Source organism: Chinchilla lanigera, unplaced genomic scaffold (assembly GCF_000276665.1).
Source record: "Chinchilla lanigera isolate Chin_1 unplaced genomic scaffold, ChiLan1.0 scaffold00085, whole genome shotgun sequence".
NCBI classification, from domain to species: domain Eukaryota; kingdom Metazoa; phylum Chordata; class Mammalia; order Rodentia; family Chinchillidae; genus Chinchilla; species Chinchilla lanigera.
In genome coordinates this window covers 8,625,574-8,634,963 of record NW_004955486.1, presented here as the reverse complement: position 1 = coordinate 8,634,963, position 9,390 = coordinate 8,625,574, and the positions used below count along the sequence as shown (strand labels likewise).

The window sequence follows — 9,390 nt, the reverse complement described above, 5'->3', positions numbered from 1 at the left end:
CTCAAGTTTGGGGCTGCCCTGCCCTAGTGGAGACGCAAACGAGAGGCCGGGGGACCTGGCCTTGCACCCAGCAGCGCAGCAAAGCTGGGAGAGCCCGGTCCTGGCCAGGACCCCATCGCAGTGCCTGTGAGGTGACACGGCACACAGACACACCCACTGGCCCAGGGCTGTGGCCCAGCACACCAAGGGTGGACACTAATCCTTGCTTTTAGCAGAGGTCAAGGAGAGCGGGGCCTTCCTCGCACCCCTGCCTTGGGCAGCAGCTGGGAGGTGTGGACAGCCGCAGCCCAGGGGTCCAAGGGGGTGGCTGTGACGTGGGGAGGGGACTTCCCTCAGCTCAGTGCCAGGACCAGTGCACGGCTGGACTTGGCCCTCACCCACGCTGCTTGCAGGAATGGCCCCCCAGGCCAGCCATGCCTGTGCCCCAGTCGGAGGCGGGTCCCTGCCCTGGGCAGGCGCATCCTCAGAGTCCCTGCACTCAAGGTGCGGGCCAAGCTGGCATCCAGACCCCTGCGCAGGTGCTGCCTCCTGGAGTTGGCCTCGTGTGGCCTGGATGGAGGGTTAGGGGCTGAGCCTCATCCTGGAGCCACCAGCCTAGCCCCCATGAGCAGCTGGCACATCAGGCCTGTCACCTGTGAGAGGGGGTTTGGTAGACTTGTTGAGGAGTCAGGCCCAGGACAGGGGTGTGCCCAGTGCCAGGCCCAGGGCTGGGCATTTGAGGAGGGCCAATGCCCGAGGTCTGTCTGACAGGCATCTTGCCCTTCTCTGAACTTTGCAGATGCTGCTTCTAGATCCTCTGGGTGTTTGCGTCCCAAATACACAATCAGCCACTTTATAATGGACTTGCATTTCTTCATAGCAAACTGGTGCCCCTGCGATGCCCACCTCCCAGGGGCCTGTCTGCTCAGACACCAATGGGAAGAGTAGCCCAACATCCCAAGAGGGGGTCAGGGTCGTCGAGGGTGTCCTGGGGCCTGACTGCAGGGTGAGCTCCTCCCCACTGGAGCTGGGGACCTGTGGCATTGTGGGCTTCTTGTGACAGTGGCCAGGAAGGCCGTGGGGGTCCCCCAGTCGCCTGCCTGTGGTTCCAGCAGGTGGAATGACAAGCTCAAGGCTCTGGAGTCCCAGGGCTGTCATCCAGCCACCCCGCAGGAGCCCCTGGCTTCCTGCAGCCTCAGTGCTGAGATTGCTGAGCGGCTGCAGACTTCTTGCCTTAAGTCAGATTCCAATGTGGGGCGCGAACTCAGCCCCACCAAGTTCTCATGAGATTTGGAAGAGGACCCTGAAACATGGAATGGCAGTGTCTTGTTGGCTGAGACAAAGCTGAGGATTCTGAAACCCTGGCCTCTGAGCTCCTTCTGGCAGAAGCAGGGTATTCCCAGTCTAAGCTTCCCCAAACCCTCAACATACCTGGGCCAGGTGCCAAGGAGGCCCAGGCAGGTGCCAAAGAGGCCCTGGGGGCAGGTTGACGCTGCCCAAGGAGATGGGTGATCTGCAGAGCATGAGCCCTGATATGTTCCCAGCCCTGATATGTTCCCAGGCAGTACATTCTGGTGTCCGGGGCCTTTCTGCTGAACTTGGAGGGGCCGTGGCTCTTGGGCCTGCACAGGCTGGGGGTGGTGAAGCCCAGCTGGGCCCAGAGAGGAGGGCCCTCAGGCAGCTGAGACTCAGCCCTTATCCTCAGGGGCCCGCAGGCAGGGCAGAGGTGGTGGGCTGGGGCCAAGCTATCCTGTCTGTCCATCTGACCCACTGTGTCCATCCAGTGGCTCATCAGTGACGGAAATCTTTCCTTTTCACTGTGTCCTTGTGCTGTGGAAGGGGCAAGGGTCTCTCTGGCTTTTTGTTTGCAGTACTGAGGATCAAACCCAGGAGCTCATCCACGCTAGGCAAATACTCTTATCCTGGAGCTACATGCCCAGCACTTTTTATTTTGATAGTTTCCCAGGCTAGCCTTGAAGTTGAGATCTCTTGCCTCAGCCTCCTGAGTAGCTGGGATTAGAGCTGGCATCACTATGTCCCATTCCTCTGAGGTCTCAGAAGGGTACAAATCCCATGTTGTAGGTCTTGATCACTTCCCAAAGCCTCCACCTAATTCCATCCTGGTGAGGGTGAGAATCGCAACATATGAATTCCCACAGGAAGCAGGCAGGGGCCCACAGGAAGGTGCCAAGTGGGAAAGGCTAACTCAGGGCCCCTGCAAGATGAGCTGTGGATAGCACTGCTGTCTGGAGGGGACAGGAAATGTGAGTGGGTGGGAAGGCTCTGGTGGTGATCTGGCTGGATGGGCACCTGCACACTTGGTGTGGCCAGCTCCCCAACATCCCTGCGTGGACCAACAGGACAAGACACCCGGGTGGGAGGACGGGAAGCAAAGGTACAGGGTGGAAGGGCGCCCCCAGGGGCTGCCTGGTGCTGTCTCTGCTGGCCCGTCCTGCAGCTCAGAGGAGCTGGGCCTTGCCCTCAGTCCTGGCTCCTCCAGCCCAGGCCCACCTGAGCTCATGACCCGTGTCCCCAAACCTGCGCTCATGACTCTGCCCCTTAACCTGGCATGCCTGTCCCTGGGCCTGCTGGCAAATGGCTGACCACTGAGTACAGATGGAGACAGGAGGGTGGAGTGGACAGGAGGGTGCACAGGGATAGAGTGACATGGTGAGGAGCTATGTGGAAGATCTCGAGTGGGGAAAGCAGAGTGGGGACACTGGGCTGAGCACCTGCTGGAGCCTCCTCCTCTCTGGGCTTCTGACTCCTGTCCTCGAGGTGGCAGACACTGAAGCCTGCCCAGCTCCTTGTGACGTTCGGCATCTTGGGTGGCCTCAGCCGGGTGACAACAGCAGAGGGCCGAGGATGCCCTATGTGGTGAACCATGGCAGTGGTGAAGCCTGGGGAGGGAGGAGGCTGCCAACCCGCCAGGCCACTCTTGCTGCTGCCCAGGGACAGGCAGGGTTGGGGCCACTTCTGCCACAGCCCAGACGGATAGACCTGGGGAGCCCTGGAGGCAAGCAGGGCTGCGACGGTGGCCGGGTCAAGACCACAGGAGGAAGGGGTAGCTGGGCAGAGGCCAATGAGTGCCCAGGATGGGGAGAAGCAGGCAGGGGCCCTAGGAGGGGCCGATTCACACCCATCTGGCCTGCCCAGTGTTCCCTGGGTTCAGGGACACAGTGAAAACCCTCCAGTGAGGTCTCCCTTAGTGATCTTGACAGGAAGGACAAGGCCAGGATTTCCAAACATGCTGGCAGGAAGCACGACTGCCAGGGACATTTAATCCACGGGGAGAACACATTCCGGCCTCCTGGACAGAATGCAGGCCGAGTAGAAGCTGAGGGCCTCTGTGTGGAAGGCAGGGGATGGCTGGGGGAGTCCAGGTAGAGGACCTCCACACAGGCCAGCTCCCAGGGTGGGCAGCATGGGTGAGGTGGGTGTCATGGGGCACAGGTCAGAGCTCACTCAAAGGTAGGTCTGTGCCCAGAGGGCCAGTGTGGGCTGGCACATCTTCCCCAGGGCCACAGGGGCTGCCCTTGATGCTACCAACCCTCAGGATCCCAGGCTGGGCCAGATCTGAGTCACCTGCATAGCCTCGGCCATGGGGACCCAAGGCTGCCCACCGTGGTAGGGGCTCAGCGCCAGCAGAGCAGGGCTCTCACCAAGGGAAGCTCTTCCCTTCTGCCCTTAGTTCCTAAGGAAAAGGGGTGGGAGGCTGGCTGTCCATGCCAGGGTTGGAGGTCCGCGGGTGAGGAGCGCAGCTCAGTGATCTGGGAGCTGATGCATGCACCCCAAGGTGAAAAGCCAGGGGCCCCGTGGTCAGGCCCGGCCGAGGACCGGCCATATCAGTGCAGTCGGCAGCCGGAGGAGGCCTCTCTCTGGGTTCTAGCCTTCAGCTTCTTCAGACCACCATGGTTGGGGTCCACCAGGAGGCCACTCCGGGCCGCTGTCCAGGCCTCTTCGTAGCGCTGCTCCTCCAGGCAACGCTGCCCAAAATGCAGGAACACGTGGACAGTAGGGGCCTGACCTGGCCGCTCCCACAGACTGCGCTGGGCCAGAGCAGGTGACAGCTCCAGAGCCCGGGCAAAGGCCTCCGCGGCCCCCTCCTTGTCCCTCAGGCCCAGCAGCAGGCGGCCCCTGGAGCAGAAGTCCTCTGCCCGCCCCGGCAGGTCACTGTCCCCTGCACCCTCCTGCAGCACTCGGTCCAGGTCCCTGAGTGCCCGGCCAAACTGCTGCAGCTCGCCCAGGCAGGTGGCCCGTAGACGCAGATGGCAGGTAAGGCTGCCCCCAGCCAGGACAGCGAGCGAGCAGTAGCCTAGCGCCCGCCCGGGCTGCCCTGTATCCAGGAGCGTGCCGGCTTCCTGGGCGGCGGCCTGTGCAGAAGACGGAGGGAGGGTGCAGCGTCAGTTCAGGCCACGGCCTCTCGCCCACGGAGCCCCTCTGCCCAAGCAGCCTCTGCTGCCCGTCCTCCAAGGCTGCCCGGCCCCAGGACAGCACCCAGCTCGCCTCTGCCCGACATGGTCCTGGGTGCCATACGCCTCCCCAAGGCTGGGGGAGGGGTGCGGCTCTGCACTAAGGGGTTCTCCTCCTTGGTAACCCATGCCCGAGGCATTTAGAGTGAGGGACTCACTCGGGCTCCTCCAGGAGCCCCAGCCCCATCCCCACATGCTGGGCTGTGCTGGACTCTAATCCCCGGACTGCGCGTAGCCGAGGAAGGTGCCAGGGCCCCACGTGGCGACAAGGGTGCACATTAAAGCTCGAAAGACTGTGGGACTCAGGCAGGGGCCGACACGCCCACCGGCGGGAGGGTGATCGGGCCGCGCAGGCGCAGAGTGACAAGAAGGCCGCCTGCGGGCGGGGCACGCACTGCACAGGAAGCGGGGCGTGATCATTTCCGGTTTGCTTCCGGGTCGGCACTTGCAAGTAGCTTGGCAACTGCTCGGCCTTTGCAGGTAGCCAAGCCAGCCTTGGGGTTTCGCGACCTCTGCCCCGCGAGTCTGCCCTATAGCTCCGCCACCCGGCTCCCAACCAGCGGACCCTTGAGCTTCGACATCCCCACCACCACGCACTAGAATTCCGAGACCGCCGCCCAACTTCCAGAGCTCGGAGACCCCGCCCAGCCAGCCTCTCCCCTAGCTCTCTAGTCGGTACCCCTGGCTCTGAACCCCGGCCCAGCCAGCACCTCAATCGCGTCCCCAAGTCTACGACCCTCGGTGCTCTGAGACCTCCGCGCAAGCTCCCGGAGCTCTGAGATGCCCCGCAGTGACCTCTCCCCGCTCCAAGACCCGCGCCCAGTCACCACACCCCCAGGCCACCAGGTTCTCAGAGCGCCCCTTCTAGTTCCTTAGCTCAGAAACCCGCGCCCCAGCCAGGGTTTCTCTCCGAACTCCAAGACCCCCGCTCAGCCCGCCCTCCTTCCCGCGCAGAGCCCAGCTGGGTCTTAGCGAGCCCAGCCCAGGCCTCTCCTCTTGGGTCAGAGGCCTCTGTGCTCTCCACTTCGGCCTCAGAGGCCCGTGTCCCTCCTGAGAGCTCTGAGCCCCCGTCTCGGCCCCTCAGTTCTAGGTCCTCACACCAGCGCAGCCTCTGGGTGCCGCTCCCCTGCCACAGTGCTGTCCTGCAGCAGGAAGACCCCAACGCTTGTCGGCCAGCGGCTTTCGGCTGAAACGCCCAGGGCGGTTCGCTAAAATGCCTCCCATGGTTTGCTGAAATTTCCAGTGCTAAAACGCCTAGTGGGGCTTGTTTCCTGTTAGCTTTGACTGCTAGGACCCGCGGGCAGGGGGAAGGGCACGCAGAGGTCGGAGTGTGACCCTGCATCCCTCTGCTGTCAAAGCCTGTATTCCTGGCCTGAGGTGACACTGGGGTGGGCTTCCTGCTGAGCCAGGTACCCCAGGCTGGCTCAGCCTCGCTCTGGGAGAGGGCTCCTTCCCCCAAGTCACCCGGGGCTTACACTCCCCCTGCACAGAAGCTGGGAGGTCAGTGGAGCTGTCAGGGGTACAGGGGTCAGCAGCCATGGTCTTCCCAGCTAGACCTGGGTGGGACTCTCACACCCCCCAGACCCAGTACACCAACCCACCAGTGGGGAGTGAAGAACCCCCTGAGTGCTGGGCCCAGGGGTTCTTGGGGGGTGGGCAGAATGGGGCTCCGGTGTCGTGCACACCTGGGTGAGGCTCTGCCGCTCCGAGGGCTGCAGAAGACGAAGCAGAAAGCTGAGGTCCTGGGCATCTGTCTCTGCCAGGCACTGCAGGTCCTGGGCAGCAGTGGCCACGTCCCCTTTCTTGATCTGGAGCAGGCCCCTTCGGGCCCTGGCTGCCGCTGATGGTGGGGAGGGCTGCAGGGCTGGTTGCAGGCGGGCACCAGCCTCCTCATACCTGCCTGTGGGGATCCAGGGAGGATGGTCAGCATGGGTCCCCGGCAGGAGACACACACAGCTAGATACGCGACCCTGGGAAGCTGTCACTGCTTTCACTGCCCAGTGCTGGCTGGAAGGCCGGCTGATGGATGCTCAACCCCAGGACAGAGCTGGCTGCACACCAGGAGTCTGTGTCCATTGTGTGCTGATCTGTCCCCCACCCACCGCAGGGTTCCTGGAAGGCACAGCAGGCTCTGGTCTTCCAGGAGGTTACCACAGCCGCTGCTTTCTCTTTGAGGCCTGAGAGCAAGGCTGGGCCTGCCTGAGCAGAGCAGCAGGGGTGAGGGGGTGCCTGAAGTCCTGGGGAGCAGGTCTGGACTGCGGAGAGCGCCCCTTGAATGAGTGGTGGAGCGACTGCCCAGCTGCAGCTGATGTGGGCTGGCAGGAAACCGAACACCTGGCGCACAGCTGTGCCCGGCACAGGCCTGGCCTCCCTGCTGGCTTAGTGAGTGAGCGGCCAGGTGCGAGTCCTTTCATGAAGCCCTCACTCTCCTAGTCTGGTGCCAGAAGAGAGGGACAGCGGCTGCACAGCAGGCCCCGTGGGGACCCGCGGCCATGGACTAGGGTAGAAGGCCAGAGTGGCTGCGGTCTGGGGTTCCCTGTCCTGCTTTGCTGAAAGAATACAGAGGGTCGGGTGTGGGCCAGACACTGCGTCCCTGATCCTGGGCAATCCATACCCAGCGCCACGAGGATGTCTGCGAGGAAGACATGCCAGTCTGGCTGTGCAGCATCAATTGTGCTCAGCGCATCACCCATGGCAAGGAGGCCATGGGCGTCCTCGTCTGCGAGGGGCGTCCCAGCGTCCAGCAGCTGGCTCAGGAGGGCCCGGCAGTGGGCATGGAGGCCTTGAGTGAGCAGCAGCTGTGCTTCCGGCTTCAGAGAGCGGAGCTCAGGGACCACAGTCCCCGGGTCGAGCCTCAGGGCAGAGGTGACATCGTTCACAGCTCCCTGAGGGGGAGGAGGGCAGAGTGGGTGCAGGGGCAGTGGGCAGACGGCAGAGCAGGACAGCAGGCTGTCGGGTTCTCATCTTGGGGTCCCAGAGGGTCCCCCTACTAAGTTGCTTCCTGCCCCTCCCTGCTCTCCACGGCTGCAGTCTGCCACCCGCTTCCTGGTCAGGCATTTGAAGACCCCGGGGTCCTCTGCTGATCTCTATCCCTCTGAGAGGCCAGACCCTGCATCCAGCCATCATCTCCCAGTTTCAGGCTCCTGACGTCATCAATGGCCTGAAGCCAGTCCCTAGCAGCTCCCTTCTGTGGGTGGCCGGGGACTCTGCCCTCGGCTGCTGCCCTGACCAGGCCCTGGAAGCACACAGGGCCTTGGTGATCATTCAATTAATTGATCAGGGTAAGTCATTTGGGCCAGCAACAGGGGACTACTGCAGCCATCTTCCTCCTGCTGCCAGTCTCCTGATTGTCCTGTGTGTGCCTTCTCTTCCTACCTTTTGGGGTTAATTTTTATTTTTATTCCTCTATTGGCCTTTGCTCACTTTTAAACTGAGTTCTTGTTGGTCCTTTTAGTTCTTTATGAATTCTGAATATGAACTGCTCATTGTATACATGATTTATATTTTCTCCTGTTGCCTTTTTACTTTATTCATAGTGTTCTTGGGTGTGCAAAGTTTTTAAAATTCTCAGAAGTCCAATTTGTCTACTGTTTTTTGTTACCTGTACCTTTGGTACATATCCAAGTAATCATCACAAAATCCAATGTCCTGAAGCTTTCTCCTATGACTTCCTCTAAGGGTTTCCAGATTTAGGTTTTCCACTGAGATCTTTGATCCACTTTGAGTTAATTTTTGTAAATGGTGTGAGGTAAGGATCCAGATTCATTCGTTTGCATGTATTTCTCCCAGCACTGTCTGTTGAAGGTATGCTTCTTCCCCCATGGGTCCCCAACATCTTGGCATCTTACTGAGCATCCTTTTGGTTCTGTATGTGAGGGTTTAGTCCTGGACTCTCCATTCTACTGGTCTATATGTCTGGCTTGTGGCAATATCACACCGCTATGATAATGGTAGCTGTGTGGTAAGTTTAGAAATTGGGAAGCCTGAGTCCTCCAACTTTGTTCAAGATTGTTTTGGCTATTTAGGGTCCCTTTAGGCCCCATGCAAATTTTAGGAGGACTTTTTTTTATATTATTGCTGCAAAAAACATTGGAATTTTGTGAGGATTATACTGAATCTAAAGATAACTGGGTAATATTGACAATAGTATTAAGTCTTTTAAGCCATGAATGTGGAGTATATTTACATTTATTTGTCTTCAATTTCTTGGTTAATTTTGAAATATCTTATTTTTGATACTATTGTAAATGGAATTTTTTCCTTAATTTTCTGCTCAGATTGTGCAGTTACTGTGTAAAATACAACTTTTTCATGTGTTGAGTCTGTGTCCTGCCACCTGGCTGAATTCACTTATTAGTTCCAACAGGTTTTTCAGACTCTTCAGGGTCTCCTACGTATGAAACCTGACTATATGCAGCACGGGTACTTTTACCTCTTTCCCTCCAATTGGATGTCCTATATTTCTTTTCTTTGCCTAGGCACTCTGGCTAGGACTTCCCATCCCATGTTTAGCAGGAGTGGCAGGTTCTTCCCCTTCTGCTGTTAATGTCTTGTATTGCACCAATCAGCTGTTACACATGGAGCCATTGCCACCTCCCGTGAGTAAACTCCACTTGGCAGTGGTGTGTGTGCCTCTCACTGTGCTGTTGAGGACTGTTTTGCTAGTATTTTGTTGAGGACTGAAGCACAGTGTTCATAAAAGGTATCTGTAGTTTTCTTGTAGCATCCGTCTGGTTTTGGAGCTAGGGTATTGTTGGGCTCAGAAAGAGTTAGGAAGTGTTTTCTCCTTTTCCAGGTTTTTTTTTTTTTTTTTTATTTTTAATCGACCTCGTAACCTCATGTTGGCCAGGCAGGCACTGTGTCCTCTTCCAGTTTTAAAGAAAAGCATGAGAAGGGTTGGTGTTAATGCTCTAATGTTAGATGAATTCCCCAGTGGAGC

General features: G+C 58.9%; 1 protein-coding gene across 1 annotated transcript in view; it reads right to left on the bottom strand.

The window, feature by feature from the left end:
- Positions 1–1,894: 1,894 nt before the first annotated feature.
- Ttc34 (tetratricopeptide repeat domain 34) overlaps positions 1,895–9,390 on the bottom strand; it is a 12,461-nt gene continuing 4,965 nt past the window's right edge. The window contains exons 5-7 of the mRNA XM_005404156.2: positions 7,066–7,336; positions 6,137–6,351; positions 1,895–4,352 (exon numbers count right to left, since the gene is read on the bottom strand). Coding sequence (XP_005404213.1) covers positions 3,825–4,352; positions 6,137–6,351; positions 7,066–7,336 — 1,014 coding nt within the window. The 3' untranslated portion in view covers positions 1,895–3,824. The remainder of the gene's footprint in view (positions 4,353–6,136; positions 6,352–7,065; positions 7,337–9,390) is intronic.